This window comes from Polypterus senegalus, chromosome 13 (genome assembly GCF_016835505.1).
Source record: "Polypterus senegalus isolate Bchr_013 chromosome 13, ASM1683550v1, whole genome shotgun sequence".
Classification (NCBI taxonomy): Eukaryota; Metazoa; Chordata; class Cladistia; order Polypteriformes; family Polypteridae; genus Polypterus; species Polypterus senegalus.
Genome location: NC_053166.1, coordinates 94370829 through 94387779, shown reverse-complemented (window position 1 = coordinate 94387779; position 16951 = coordinate 94370829). Strand labels below are relative to the sequence as shown.

General features: G+C 37.0%; 1 protein-coding gene across 2 annotated transcripts in view; it reads right to left on the bottom strand.

Moving 5' to 3' along the window:
• si:ch211-51c14.1 (protein kinase C and casein kinase substrate in neurons protein 3) overlaps positions 1 to 16001 on the bottom strand; it is a 60624-nt gene extending 44623 nt beyond the window's left edge. For both annotated transcript variants that reach the window (XM_039774258.1, XM_039774259.1), the window contains exons 1-2: positions 15768 to 16001; positions 12753 to 12839 (exon numbers count right to left, since the gene is read on the bottom strand). In XM_039774258.1, coding sequence (XP_039630192.1) covers positions 12753 to 12812 — 60 coding nt within the window. In that variant the 5' untranslated portion in view covers positions 12813 to 12839; positions 15768 to 16001. The remainder of the gene's footprint in view (positions 1 to 12752; positions 12840 to 15767) is intronic.
• Between the last annotated feature and the right edge of the window lie 950 nt (positions 16002 to 16951).

The window sequence follows — 16951 nt, the reverse complement described above, 5'->3', positions numbered from 1 at the left end:
GAGTTAGCATGCACTACATGAAGAGCTGCCAAAGCTATTAGCATGCATCAGCCAGAAATGTTTGGAAATGTACATACAAAAGAAAATGGAACTCTGCATATCTTAAGAAAAATTGACAAGAGAGGGAATGATTAATAAAAAGGACTGGAATCCATGCCCAGGTCAGCTGGTATATAAAACATGAAAAAGTATTAAGGCAAAATTGATAAGATACAACATAAATACTATAGTATATCAGTGTCAGCATGTTTAAAAAAAAAAAAAAAAAAGCTTGTAATTTAATAAAACAAAGACAGAAAAGTTAATTTTGTTAGGTAAGCATAATAAATGGAAAGGGAATGTGGTAGGTTTGAATAAGTTATGAGAGTAATAAAAGTAGTGCTCAAGTTTAAAAAAAACGCTGGCAGAATAGCAAATAACAGATATGAGGCTGAAGAATTCAAAATGTTGCCTTATGCCCCTTTTTCGGGCCATTTTGGGACTTAAAAGGAGCGAAAACATTTACAAAAGGGGAACCCAAAATGGCATAGAACCGCTTTCCGCCATATGCTAAGTAAATGAGGTTATCACACAAAGTAGGGGCCCCTGGATCGAGAATGGTGGTGGTTGTAAAAAGATTTAAAATTGGGATATTATTGTTCTTAAAAAAGGCTTTTAAAATTAAAGCAATGACGAGGAGGGTGCCGTACGGCCCCGGGCCTTTTTACGCTGGGTTATAAATTTGGGTTGCCGGGTCCGTGATTTATTTTTTGGCGACTGTTGCCTTTGAGGGGAAAAAGGGGGACCCCAACGGGTTTTTTTCTGCCCGTCACCCATATAACTCCGATTGGTTTTTACCTTGATTTTCCCTTCCCCTAATATAAACCCCTTAATCAATTAAATTTTGGCCACACTACCTCCAAATTTTGATTAAACTTACTTACCAAAAATTTTTTCACAGTTATAACCTGGTTAAAATTTAGCAAGTTGTTAATAGTCAGGGGGCCTTAAATGTTGTCCAGTTTTCAAACTAGAAATTCCCTAAGTAAAGCCAGATGGGAACGCCTAACAAGCAAAACAATTTTTAAAACCTATTTCCTGCCTAAGCGTTTGGCTTGTTCAAATTTTGGATTCACGGCCGGGGTTTCCCCATTTTTCTTGGAACCCCCGCTGAATTTTTGTTAAATTCTGCCCAATTGAGGGCCCCCTTAGGGTTTTTTCTTAACCCAACCGACCTGGTCTCTTTATTTAAACGGGGGTGAAGTAATGGAAAACTTTTCAAGCAAAAAAGCACCGCTCAAGGTAGTTTAAATTGGGCATGCCCTTCCATTGCCTTCAATAAGACCAATTTTGTTGTTCCGCTATAATATGATAAACAAATGATTGGGGCCTAAAGGGGAAATTTTTGTTTTAAAGAACATTCCCAAAGTTATTAATTTTCCTTTCCCAACTTAAAATTTCAACCCCCCAAATTGGACCAAATTTTTTAATGCTGGAGCAGCCCGGGGGAGAAACCCGGGTCTCCACGGGGAAAATCGGAGTAAGAAAAGAAAGGTTTCCTCCCCGAACTCCTCCTTTGGAATTCAACAGGAAGACATTACAAGATAAAATTTGGGAACCAGATATTGTAAAACCTTGCAAAGTTGCTTTTCTTCGGCAACTTAATCACAAGTCCAAAAAAATTTTAAACAAGGGTTTTAAAGGGAGCAGGGGTGAGGTCAGGATCGTCACGGGTTTAAACGGCTGTAGATTTGGGGGAATTTAAATGATGGTGGGCGAATTCCATTTGGGTAGTGGGTATGTCAGATTAGGAAATTCCGATGGGCCTACAGAAGAAAAAATAGTGATTTTTCCCCAAATATCTCTTAATGCCTTCTTCAAGTTTTGGTTTTTTTTATCCACTTTTAAATTTAAAATTATTAAAATTTTATTAAAATTAATTTTATAAAATTAATTAATATTTATTATTTTCCCTTTAAAATTTTCAAATCCCCTAGTACCTCCTTATTAGTCTCTTTTACCATTGGGAGGTTATCTACTTCCTCACATGTGAAGACATCAGAAAAATGTGAGTTCAGAGCATCTGCTGTTTCACTGTCTGCATTTTTAAATTCCCCTATACTATTCCTGATGTACTTCATCGCCTCCTTGGCGTTCTTTTACTACTAAAATACCGAAAAAATCTCATTGGGTAATCTATTGCGTTGTCAGCAATATCCCTCTCTAACTGCTTTATTGCCTCTCTAATGTTCTTCTAAATGGTTGCCTTCATTCTATCAAATTCCCTACAGTTCACATTGGAGTTATTCATTTTAAAAGACATATAGCTCCTTTGCAGCTTCTTTATTAACTGTTTATTAACCCACTGCAAAGTTTTTTCTTTTTAATTTCCTACAAGTTCCAAATTTAAATATGTACCTGTCCTGCACTACATATAAAACATTTTTAAACTGGTTGTAACAGTTTTAGTCTTTGCATCTGCACTCTTCCAAAATACTTTGAACTGTATTATATTAGGATTACTTGACCATAATTATTCAATCTAGCTCAATTCAATCCTGATTATTTCAAAATACTAAATCCAGACAGGATTTACCCCACATTGGTCCTTTAAACATACTGTATTAAAAATAGTCACTGATTACTTCTAAAAACTCCTACCCTTGTGCTCCACTATTTGCAAGGTTATCCCAGTTAATATTCATGTAGTCTCCCATGTCTATTATATCACTGGTCAACAAGCATTTTGCTACTGGGATTCTTTCACCTGTACTTTAATACTAGGGTGTTGTACTGTGTTGGCCATTATGAATGTAGAAGAAAAGCCAAGCAAAATGACACCTTTTATTGGTTAACTAAAAAGATAATCTTTTTAGTTAGCCAATAAAATGTGTCATTTTGCTTGGCTTTTCTCTACCTATACTTTAACAAATTGCACTTGCTGACTCCAAATCTGAAAACCATTTTTTCCAGCACGTCCCATTTTTAAGTTATGATGTTCCAGGTCTTGAACAACTAGGGTGTCTGGACAGTAAAGGTGATGTGTTTCAGCATTTAAGAAATAAGTTTAGTCTCGAGAAAAGTGAAGCCAAAATTAAGGAAGGTGTTTTTGTTGGCCCTGAAATCCGTGAACTGATGCTTGACGATGAGTTCAAAAGAAAAATGAAGCTAACTGAATCAGCACCCTCATTCGTGATGGTTGTCCAGAATTTTCTTGACAGTCACAGAGCAGAGAAATATGCTGAACTTGTGGAGAATATGCTGAAAGTATTTTAGCTTATGGCAACCAGAATGTTACTGAAGACACATTTTTTTTACATTCTCATCTCGACTTTTTACCACCAAATCTAAGCGATGTCAGAGATGAGCATGGGGAAAGATTTCATCAAGATACAAAGGTGATAGAAAACCAATATCAGGGAAAATTTACTCCAAGCAATTGCCTCAGACAAATTTGAGCACCCTGACCTCATTTTTATATTGAGGTAAATTAACATAAACATGTTTTAAAGTGTCTCTGGTATCATCTTCTAGTTTGTTTTCATAGTAAACACATTCAAACAATTTTGGTGGGACAGAGTTCAAACTCTAGATACTGTTTAGATATTATATTGATATTTAAAAGTGTCAAAATGGCAATGATGTGTATCTCAAAAATATGATGTGCTAGCTTAATTCCAATTTCATATATGAAATCAGTGTAGAAAACTTAATAGAGAGCTAGTCTGAAGTTCCCAGTAGCAAACAAAAGATATTTTTTTGCAGACCAGTGTATCCCTCTGTAAACTTGCCATTTTAATATTAGTAAAAAGATTTGCATTGAAATTAGTCTGCATGGGCAGTCAAAACACACTCCTAAAATAAAGCCTCTTTCCCCAAATGCTTTCCAGGCTAAGCGAGATGTCCTCATTGTCTAACAGAATAGGACTTGTGTTTAAATTCTCTTTGACTTAAACAGCAACCCACCTGCTTTTCTGATTTGCTGTCCTTCCTAAAAATGTGTATCCCTGTATGTTATACTCATCCTCTTCTTTGTTATTTAGCCAGGTTTCTTTTATTGCTATAGTATCGTAACTATGCTCTGCTACACACAACTCCAACTCACTAAACTTATTTTTGATACTTCTAGCATTAAGGCAAACTGTTTTTTAATTTGTAACTCATTTTACGTTTGCATTTAAATGTTGGGATATAAATTACATTACTATGCACTTTTATTTTTACAGCATTGTTTGTTCCTTCATGTACAGTTCTAAACCTAGTCTGTCATAAACAATCCCCTACCCCATATCCTAGTTTAACCAATCCTTCACTAACCTACGCATACACCTCCCCAACATACTGGTGTCCCTCCATTTCAGATGTAACCTGTCACTGAGGAACAGGTCCCATCTGTTCCAAAAGGAGTCCCAATGTCCCTCAAACCTATACCTTTTAACCTACACCAAGATGTAAGCTACGCATTAAGCCTTCTAATCTCCTCAGATTTACCAGGATCGAAGTATGGTACAGGAATAACTTTGCAGAATACTACCTCGTTAGTTCTGCTACTCAGCCTGGCAACTAAACTCTTTAAATTTGGATTGCAGAACCCTTGTATAAGTCATTTGTTCCAACATGGACAATGACCACAAGATTCAACCCTTTCTCTGGCCAAGAGCCTATCAACCAATCCAGGGAAGTCTCCAACCTTTGCACCTGGAAGGCAACGCACCTAGTGAGATTGTCTGTCTCTTGAGCAAACCTGTGTTTCAGTCCTCCTAATGGCTGAGTCCACAACTTTCACTAACTTGCAGAAGATTGGCTACTCCAAACCATTCTCTAAAAAGTCCAACATCTGACAGGACTTGCATTGCACTGGCCTAATTGTTAAAATTTGACTGTGAATTACTAACACTTTCTTTTAACTAAAATTAAATGATTTAACTTAAATGGTAAAACAAAAAAATTGGCGTCTTACTGCTATTAGCCTGCTTATGTGCAGTGGAGCTCTACTCTTTACCACAATGAAGTAAGACACTACCTTTTTTCCCCACTAAGGAATTGTTATTTCTGTTACTTATAACTATTTGTCACTACAAGCCATTTATTTACTTACTGAGATGCCTGTGTCAGCTTCTGCTGCTTACTGCCCTGCCTCATTGACTTTAGTTTGAATATAAATAACATGTACAAGTACAAGGTCACAATATAGTAAGACCATTAGAACCATAGGCCCAGGGGTATATCGGTCATGTATGTCACACAGTATCCATAAGCCACCTCACTGTGAGTGGCCATGTCCAAATCTATTGCTTGGGAGTTGGTGGGAGTGTGATATATCTAAGGTGATCCCAACTAGTTAAGGTTTACCATTTGCATACAAACCATTTACATAAATTACCACATTATTACATATTAAATATTTAAAGACAACCATCCGTCTATCACTCCCAATCTGATGGTCTACTTGAACATATCAACTAGTACAGAGAAATGTTAAAGAAGGCATCCAAAGGCATACACAGGGATTTCGCCTTTTGAATTACTTTATAGGAAGCAACCTTCAGGGAATCCTTGATTTAATCAGGAGGGTGGGAGTGACCAATATACCAATCAGACCAATATTCTTGAACATGTCACCCCTTTATACAACCTATTTGAAAAGCTGCACCTCATTGTGTGTGAAAATGCTAAAAAAAAAAGCCCAGTAAACAGACTAGGTTCTATGATCATAAAGCACATTTCTGTGAATTCCAGAGCAATAGAATGGTGTACCGTGTTAGCCATAGATTGATACAGGAGAAAGTAGGGTGAAATGACACCTTTTATTTGCTAACTAAATAGATACTAGTGAATATATGGCTTGCTTTTCTTGTAAACTGATACTGTATACCTGGTTCTGCTCTCAGTCCAGGATCCCAGTTTTGACCCTCTGTCGGAAGCTGTCTATATATCTGTCCAGAGTGGGGTTTCTTCCGGGTTTTGGTGTCCATGTGGGTATTTTGGTGGAATTATTGTATCAGCTCATGCTTGCTTCCTATGTATTACTGTCCTCCTTATTATGGAAGAATTCTTTAAGTCTGAGCATTCTGAAAAATTCTTCCATATCACTGCAGTGTCTGATTTTGTCGATAGGTTTAGCTGGACAGAATGAGAGGCCCTTTGAGAGCACTGACATCTCATTTTCGTTCGGTGGGTAGGAAGAAAGATTAACAATACAGGTCTGGTGCTCCATGTTTATTGATAATGTGGGTAAGCGTCCAGCTTTCTCTCTCAGTCTTTTAGCTTTTTCTGTTTGTTTTTGATCAGAAGTCTCTGGAGTCTCTTTTAATATAATTGCAGCTATTTAACCATATCTTGCAAGTTCTTCTCCAGGAGAAGAATGAAGTTGTAGACCTCTTCTTGGATATTCTTTTTTTAGTTAGCCAATAGAAAGTGTCATTTCACCCTACTTTCTTCTGTGAATTCCAGAGTTAGAGTTAGCATGCACTACATGAAGAGCTGCCAAAGCTATTAGCATGCATCAGCCAGAAATGTTTGGAAATGTACATACAAAAGAAAATGGAACTCTGCATATCTTAAGAAAAATTGACAAGAGAGGGAATGATTAATAAAAAGGACTGGAATCCATGCCCAGGTCAGCTGGTATATAAAACATGAAAAAGTATTAAGGCAAAATTGATAAGATACAACATAAATACTATAGTATATCAGTGTCAGCATGTTTAAAAAAAGCTTGTAATTTAATAAAACAAAGACAGAAAAGTTAATTTTGTTAGGTAAGCATAATAAATGGAAAGGGAATGTGGTAGGTTTGAATAAGTTATGAGAGTAATAAAAGTAGTGCTCAAGTTTAAAAAAAACGCTGGCAGAATAGCAAATAACAGATATGAGGCTGAAGAATTCAAAATTAAAAAAAAAAATCAAGGCCACAGGAGTAATGCTGATTTCGTATGAAGGAAAATAGCCCTTACCCCCCTGGCACTATCAGTTAACATTCATTTATATGAGATTTAAGAGTTTAGGAGACAAGTGCTAATGTTCATTGATGAGTCTATTAAAGTCACTGCACCTGCTGCTACTTTTTGCATCATGACAAACAGTTAAAGTACTGAAGACATTCCCATAGATTTAGTGTTGAAATGCTAGGTTATTAACACACAGGCAGTTGTCCTTTCTTCTACTAAGACCCCTTTAATTCAAAAGGCTCATTTTTGGGACATTCAAGTAGCAATGACACTTAAAACCATTTTACAATTAATTGACAGTGACACAAAGTGGTCATAGATACAGCAAGAGATGCCGCAAAATACTGCTAAAGATGCCTAGTTTGTTAGCAGGTGAACCCCAAAACACATCAGTGGGTGCAGTTGTCGGGAATGGAATTGTGTGGTGGTCTGTAATAAAGAAGTTGCTCAGAAATGTGGGTAAATTAGATTGTGAATATTCAAAAAAGCATTTTTACACCAAGCAGTAAATGGCAACTGACAGATGGTGATGGGCAGTATCTAAAAGTGCATGCACGAGCACATAATTTTAAGCTGATTTGAAATTTACAAAGTAACTTGGTGTGGCACATGGTGTACGTATATATATATATATTTTTTGTGTGCACACCGTTTTTGCCTTTTGAGCACAGGCACAAGTTTAGTATAAAATCTAAGCAAGGTTTTATACATAAAGCACCTGGTCCACTTTTGGATATACTGGCCTTGATTAGACTCTTTTGTAAACTTGCTAATTGCATTCATAATATAACTCCCATTATATCCAATAACTTATATATTTAGGTCCACCTCACACTCTTCTTCATGTGTTCATTATGGCTTATTTACTTATGCAAAAAAAAAATTTTTACTATCCATTTTTTCAGTAAAAGTGCCATATAGGTCCTATAAACTGGTTACAGTGTGAACTTCAGATACCTGCTCTAGATCAGGGGTTCCTAAATTGTTGTACCATCTGGTCAGGGCTTCACACTAATATAAACCTAATGTTATGAAGCAGAGCATGATTGGCAACTGTTAACAGAAGTCAAATGGCATGATTTTGGATAATAGTAGACCTATTAATCAAAGCAAATGCTTAACTACAGCAGACTGTTGGCATTTGTATGTCCAAATGTTGTGTGATATAACAAGGCCAGGGGTTCTCTCATTTTTTTCTTGGTGTAACCCCTCCAGCAAATGCAATTTCTGCTCTTAAATTACTGAACTCTTATTAAGCAGAACTAAAGGTGGTATTTCTTTACCCACACCCACCCCGACCTTGATACTGCATTTAGGGATTTTAACAAGGGACTACAGAATGACAATCAGGAAAACTCATGCAAGCTACAAACGACTTCAGCTCAAAAAAAAGAGTAAAAGATCTTAAAGTCAATGTGACAGCTGTGCTTCCTTCAGATCTCTGCAATACTGCCACTATGTTAGCTTGTTCCTGCATTTATTTTTAAGGAATGATGAAGGGATCAAACAATATTGATTAATATTAATGAACACTAAAAAGAAATTTTAAATGTTTATTTTAATAATAATTGTTAACATTCACCTTTGTTTATTAATGTATATTCTTCTACATTAGTCTTAAAGTTTCTAACACTGTTCTAAAAATGACGATGAAACCAAAACTTTTGTAACTCTGGTTGATCAGACCTGAGATGGGGGGGGTGAGTTACCGGGGGTTCATAGACACAGAGAGAGATAGAGGTGCGGAAATGAGGAGGTGAGAAACAGAGAACGATGGCACTCACCAGTTAAGATGCTCTCCTTTGGAAAAAGTATCAAACAGGTTAAGAACCTCACAATGGTAAAATTTTCCAGTTAGAAGCATGCACTACTGTAAATGACTTGCTGTTTGCTTTCTCTTCTTGCTTAACTTAACTTTTTCATGATTTTGTACTGTACTTTATTTTTTAACTTATACTGTTTTGGTTTGTAAATAGCCTTATGATGCAGAGCTCTGAGACATGCACTGTTTAAAGACCAGATACATGTAAGTATTTTCTAAATGTTTATTATTTAGAATTGTAAAAAGAAGCATATACTTCACACTGGCAATAAGTGTGGTCTGGTCAGTAACATATTAGGAAAATTCCAGATTCAGTCCTGACTAGTATTTATTTGCATAAATAATAATTGATTTTGCATAAATATTAATCTTGTAATGGTGCATTGCTGTCAATGTGTGTTGGTTTGCTTTGAGTACTCCACATTTGAAAGATGTGCAAGTTTCCCGTTGATTAGTATCTCAAAATTAGTCAGGTGTAAGCAAGTGTACCATGTAAACGACTGCCTTTTATTGACCAGAGGGTAATTTAATGTTTCCTCTTACATGGTGTCATTTTCTTTTTAAAGGACGTCAGGGATCTTTGGGGTCTGTTGGTTTGCCTATTCTCTACTGCTCTGAAGAACTGTTGCCTGTTAACTCCCAAGTACACCATCCCATCTGCAAGACACTTCCTACAGTATCCCTGCCTGTAAAATGTCTAGGATATTCAAGGCTGCTAAGGAGATTTTCCCAGATAATATCCTTCCTTCTGAACTGGAATGGTGGCTTGCACCAAGTTGTGAGTTCATCTTCCTCTTTCTCTTTGTCTTTGTAATGACTTTGCTATGAACTGTTCCTGTTTTCTGTCATCTTTTTCTGCCAACAATCCCCATGTCCACCAACCATCATAGCAGATTCCGAAAATACAGTGGTGTGAAAAACTATTTGCTCCCTTCCTGATTTCTTATTCTTTTGCATGTTTGTCACACAAAATGTTTCTGATCATCAAACACATTTAACCATTAGTCAAATATAACACAAGTAAACACAAAATGCAGTTTTAAATGATGGTTTTTATTATTTAGGGAGAAAAAAAATCCAAACCTACATGGCCCTGTGTGAAAAAGTAATTGCCGCCTTGTTAACAAATAACCTAACTGTGGTGTATCACACCTGAGTTCAATTTCCGTAGCCACCCCCAGGCCTGATTACTGCCACACCTGTTTCAATCAAGAAATCGCTTAAATAGGAGCTGCCTGACACAGAGAAGTAGACCAAAAGCACCTCAAAAGCTAGACATCATGCCAAGATCCAAAGAAATTCAGGAACAAATGAGAACAGAAGTAATTGAGATCTATCAGTCTGGTAAAGGTTATAAAGCCATTTGTAAAGCTTTGGGACTCCAGTGAACCACAGTGAGAGCCATTATCCACAAATGGCAAAAACATGGAACAGTGGTGAACCTTCCCAGGAGTGGCCGGCCGACCAAAATTACCCCAAGAGCACAGAGACGACTCATCCGAGAGGTCACAAAAGAGCCCAGGACAACGTCTAAAGAACTGCAAGCCTCACTTGACTCAATTAAGGTCAGTGTTCACGACTCCACCATAAGAAAGAGACTGGGCAAAAATAGCCTGCATGGCAGATTTCCAAGATGCAAACCAGTGTTAAGCCATAAGAACATTAGGGCTTGTCTCAATTTTGCTAAGAAACATCTCAATGATTGCCAAGACTTTTGGGAAAATACCTTGTGGACTGATGAGACAAAAGTTGAACTTTTGGAAGGCAAATGTCCCGTTACATCTGGCGTAAAAGGAACACAGCATTTCAAAAAGAACATCATACCAACAGTAAAATATGGTGGTGGTAGTGTGATGGTCTGGGGTTGTTTTGCTGCTTCAGGATCTGGAAGGCTTGCTGTGATAGATGGAACCATGAATTCTACTGTCTACCAAAAAATCCTGAAGGAGAATGTCCGGCCATCTGTTCGTCAACTCAAGCTGAAGCGATCTTGGGTGCTGCAACAGGACAATGACCCAAAACACACCAGCAAATCCACCTCTGAATGGCTGAAGAAAAACAAAATGAAGACTTTGGAGTGGCCTAGTCAAAGTCCTGACCTGAATCCAATTGAGATGCTATGGCATGACCTTAAAAAGGCTGCTCATGATAATCCTGAAATAAAGCTGAATTACAACAATTCTGCAAAGATGAGTGGGCCAAAATTCCTCCAGAGCGCTGTAAAAGATTCATTGCAAGTTATCGCAAATGCTTGATTGCAGTTATTGCTGCTAAGGGTGGCCCAACCAGTTATTAGGTTCAGGGGGCAATTACTTTTTCACACAGGGCCATGTAGGTTTGGATTTTTTTCTCCCTAAATAATAAAACCATCATTTAAAACTGCCAGTATATGGATGCATGACTGGTTTATTGAGCAGTCACTTAAGCAAAATGAAAAGACTGAGAAAATATTTGACAGATCATGAAAGAAAACAAAGGCATCTTCCATTTTGAAGTATTTTTAGTCCAGACTAAATTGGCCTAGAATTCACAGTTAGACTGTGAACCAATAAATGTTAAATACAAGCTGTCATAAGGATTCAAACTTCATATGATATTGCAAGGGAAAAAAATCTTATAGCAGATACACTGTTTGCTGATGTGGAGCTTGGCTACAACGATCCTTTAAAAAACTCCACCCTACCTTTGTCTTTCTCTCTGTAGCTGTCATTGCTTCACTATTACTTGACTAATCAGTTATCTTCACTTACTTCCACAACATTCCTTCAACTTTCCAATCCTTATTCTGCACACCTTTCACCCATTACTTAATTCTTCTTTCTTCCAACCCCTTCTTTTTTCATTTTAGCTCTTTTTTCTATTAGCCTCACTCTGATTTCTTACTGCCTTTTGGCAGACCACAACTTTGCACAGCTTTGCCAAAGGAAATATAGAAAGCAGACAGCTTAAAAAGAAAGGCATCCAAGAAATTAAAATTCAGACTGACATTCTGTCTTGTTCCTTCTTTTTTCTCTTTCTACCTATCTTCACAGTATCCTTCCTTCTAGCTTGATTGTTCATCCTTTCTTTCTTGTTCTGTTCTTTCTAACATTTTGTTATCTCTTAGCTGACAAGTCTAATACATTAAATACATGAAACTAGAAACAAAAGTAGAAAACATATACAGTATATCAAAACATAATGAAATTACATAGTAACTAAGTAAATAAAAATAATTAGAAAGTACACTCTTGCAGGTGAAGTTTAACCATTAAATCCTTATGTAAAGTGGTCTATCATTTTACTTCCCCACTCTTGTACTTTAATACCATTAACATTTTTGTATTTGTACATTAATATGAAAGATCATCAATACAAAACACAGCATTCAGAATGAAAAGGGATAATTCCAAAATGCCTATGGCAGTCCTTTTTTACCGTGTAAACTATGCAAAATATTCCTTTAAGTAAGGTCTGTGTGTGTTTCTGCCAAGCTTAAGGTTTATCATTTAATGTTAGCTGCAATTCACTTAATAATCAGTGATAATTAATGTTATCCAAAAAATGTAATTTAATTCTTTGTTTTATAAAATAACTAAATAATAAATATAATAATATTTGTGAAAGGCTGAATTTCATAGTTCCTGGTCAAAATAAAGACGTGTCTATGACAATCCTTTAAAAAGAAATAACTCCCTAAAATTGAATATTATCCATCCAGTTGTGTATAGTGTCTGTATTTTGAATACATTTTGTTCTAACATCTTTAAAGTATGACTCTGCAAAACAGACATTATAACATAACGTTATGTCCTATGACAACCTTCTGCATGCCTGATTTAAGTGACTATTTTGCAAACATGTTACTAGAAAAACGGAAAAATAAAAACTGCAACAAAAACAAACACAATTTTATTATTAGCAGCAGTGTATAATATTCTAAATATAATTCTTATTAGATAACTTTACAAAGGGAGGAAAATTACCTCACGTTATATGAAAAAACATACGAGTCCTCTTACCATCCAGAAGCTTTCATCTGTTGCAGTATTAGGAGTCACTTCATTGATCTGTGCCGACATGTCTCCTTCCACGCCAGTGTACTGGGACTGGAAACAGACCAAGGATTCAAAGGAACAGCAGACAAAGGGGAAAGGCAACTAACTTTAATGACACATTTAGACACAGCTGGTCATATGACAGTTGTTAGTCTGGCTAATAAATTTTTTGCATGAGACATACAGTAGTGCCGTCAGCATTGAAGAGCTGAAAAAGCCAGCTTGCCGAGCTCATTTTCTTCTTACCATATCTAACTAAAGAAGTTGAGCATTTCATGGGACAGGACCCTTCCTGACTCTAAGAAGCAGGGTCTTACTATACACACCTTCTTCTCAGACTACTGTTACATATCTATCATTCTTCATTCATCTCGGGTATCAGCTGGAGGAATGCTCAAGTGTGATCAAACTATTCATCCCCCATTCCCAGAATTCCACATGCATGACACAAAAGGCTCTGTGGCATCGTTGGGCTTTTAATCCTTAGGAAAAACGACTGCTTTAAGAACTCACTAAGATATTAGTCAATATTTTGGACTTCTATAATCCTCAGAGGCTCCCAATGAAAATTCAGAAACAAACAATGTAACTCCACTTTAATCAACTGGATAACCTGTCGTCTTTTAGACAAGAGACTGAGAATATGTTTAATCCCTTATCCACTAACTATACAGATTTACTGCATGCAGCTGACTGATGTTTCTTCTTACAATCTGATTATTTTTCAGGTGCCACAAAAATAACTGTTGTTTCTGCACTGTTTGAATCCAAACCCAGTCACTATCTATTTGTATTTTTATTATTCCTCTCTTGTCTGCATGCTGCCCTCCCCTTACCTGGAATACTTCACTATTCCTTCCATGACCCAAACAATGCTAACTGGTGAGTTTAAATTATGCTAGTACAATCATGTGTGTGTCACAGTACTAGAAATCTAGATTTTGATACCTGCCTTGCACTCAACAAAGTCAAATGGGCTCTGCAGGTTTAGCAAATGACAGAATAAAATTATCTTTGATCCTTTCAGAAAGCAAAATGTACACTGATAACAACCTCTTGGGATCTCTCGCAGTTTAATGCAAATGAAATTTTATTTAAAAAAGAAAAAAAGGTATGTATACAGTATAACCTTTTTTGACTTTTTAACGGTTTTGTATTTTTCCCTTTCTGGCTACTATGCACTGGAAAATGAAGGAAAGATGAGCATATGAATGCTAGAAAGTCTAGTTTACCTTAATCTTAATTAAATAATTTTATCCCTTACAGCATCACTAATCAATGAATTTATGTAAACCAAACAAAACTGTGCTGCTTTGGGAAAGGCTTAGACATTGCTTACAAGAAGTTAAAAACTTAACTCTGAATGGTGGCCAATTATTGCATTATATGCAGCTGAAATATGGAATGGAATAAGAGGAAAAATACTAAGAAACTGAAAAGGAACAATTCCTACTCAAGCTCATGCCAAAAACAAAAGGAAAAATAAGGAAAGCACTCTGTATGCTCAAACATTTTATTTTCGACACCAGAAAGACTATACATGAACACTTGTGCTTCAACTGCTATTGATCCCAATCTTGCACCATTTCCTAGCCCTTACATTTTCAAAAACTTTGCTAATCTTTACACATGTGACATATTTTATGACAGATTCACTTGATTCTCATTATCTTGTTCTACTTGCTTTTTCCATGCATCAGCATAAGGTGCTCTTTTTTATTTTATTCACAGTGAAAGACGTCAGTGTTATTTCTCTGTTATTATTTCAATACAGAAAATTATTTCTTACTGTCTTATTAACTATTTTTTTCTAAATACCAGTGCACAACAAAGAGAGCAACTTGTTTCACATGCCATGCCCAGTGGTAGGACTAAAGTTATCCCAAAATTCCCCATAGGGTCTTCAGAGTGACACACTTTAAAGAAGGGAGTGGGGACTATTTTCAGTTCATCTGTACAGTCACTGCACTGACAGCTGTGTACAGTATCCTGCAGTTGGTTAAATGAAATAGAACCAAAACCCATTTCTCCTGCCTGATATCAAAAGGCTAGATCAGACAACTAGGTCAGTACTAGCTAATCAGATAAGTCTTGTTTCTTATCTTTTAAGTATCTCTCTGTCCCTTTTTCCACTCTTCTGAACCCAGTCTCCAAGCGCTGCTTCTGTAATTTAATCCTTGACTTGTTATGAGCCAAATATTTTCCATATCCCTATCCCTCTACCCTCTCCAGAATGCCAACAGGCCCTTTTACACAAATAGAAATATAACGTGTATTTTTAGTCAGGGAGCGTGTCTGCTTCATAAATAATCTAGAATCACGCTAGCCAAAGCACTGCAGGCAAAATGACACACAATTATTAAAGTGATGCAGAACCTATAATTCCTATTGCTTGAATTATGGGAACAGCATGTAGTTCACAGCACAATATATTAGTTTAATTGTTTATTCTTATTTGACTTTGTGATTGAGCGTGGTAAGTGCATGAGGGAGCAATGAAATGGAATGGTGTCTTCTTCACAGATGGCTCCGGCCGTCAGGATAATCTCCAGCCTCCATAACCATGGACCGGACTCGTAGGGTTTGAGAACTTAGTAATGTTACATGAGTGTGCGTGCATTGATAACTAACCTTCACATGACAGGAGGAGCTTAAAAGAGGTTGTGGTATTGAAGTCAGCTCATTACTGTAGATCACTACCCCCACACACCCCCAAATCCAGCATGCAAACCGCATAATGTAAAATAATTTCAATGTTCATTTAACGCACTTTTCTTTAACTCTCTTCCCTTTTATAAATACTTCGCGAAAGGTCCCAGGCCACTATAGCGCTTCATATAACTGACTTGGAACTTGGCATTCTGCATGTCCCCTCACTGCTTAAGTTTTTAGCTTTTGACTGACAACGCACACCGAACCTAAAAACAACATCGAGATAGACAAGTACAATCTGCCGCTTTCATCACTTTTAGGACTCACCTCCTGCAGTTGATATCGCCTGCACCGCTGGATTCAACCTCTGGCCACCCACAGTCTGCCTGCCTGTCTCTTTTAATCCTGGGGAAACGCTGCCTACCTATTCAGTTATTCCCCTTTCGATCCTCGCCCTCCCATTCGGCACAGTCTTAGAACCGCGGAAAGGGCGGAGGATGATGTGGAATCCTGTTTGGAAAGCAGCAACAGTTGGGACTGTCTGTCCTCTCTCTCTCTCTCTCTCTCTCTCTCTCTCTCTCTCTCACACACATTCACTTACTCAGTTTAAAATTAAATTCTGTCTATCACACATGCGCAACATTGTCGGAGTCACCAGCACTTTGTTCCAGATACTGTAGTTTCCAAGCGGTGAATTTATGTGGCAATGCTAGTCTTTGTCAACTCACATCTAAAAAAGTGTGAAAAAGAGTACAATAAATGATGACATTAAGAAAAGCAAACAAAGAAAGACTATGCTGCAGGTACCCTTTAACCCTGTTCTGAATAAGCGGGTTGGGAAGACCAATATGTATAACGTGTCGGATACGAAACTAAACAACAATAAAACAAACTGCAGCTCGCTTATTCATGTACCCGCGATAACGGCACAGTACACGGAAGTGACATCAGAATGTGGGTGCGGTCCTGCGTAGATAAAATTAGGGGACGTTTCAAAAAAAGTGTACACACCAGTATTAAGTAGCAACTCAATGAAGCATCTAAATATCATTCGTGTACTTGTTGTGTATATCCTAGAAAACCGAGATAAAAAATTTCACCTTTTGAGACTTTAGTAGGGTGTGTGAATGTGTAATTTAATTTTTTCTAATCCGATGCACACTGTGATTGAATGAATACACCATGTAATCAACTGCTCATGCTGACACTACAAAGGTATATACTGTTTCTCTACAATCAGAAACCAAAAACATATTCTTGTATCACCATAGTTTTCAAATCTGATACACTCATTTTCATTGTGAGCACACCATTCATTTGTAGAAAAACCTCAGTTACCAAACAAAACTCAGTATGCCAATGCACTAAAACATCACATGTACAAGCACAATCAACTCCAATCACATACTCCGTTTTCTGTATAAGCAGGCAAACTCTGTGATGGCCAGTGCAATTTTGCACACTATGGTATGCTGGGCTGGTAAGTGAGGTCCACTGAATTAACAAGCGGA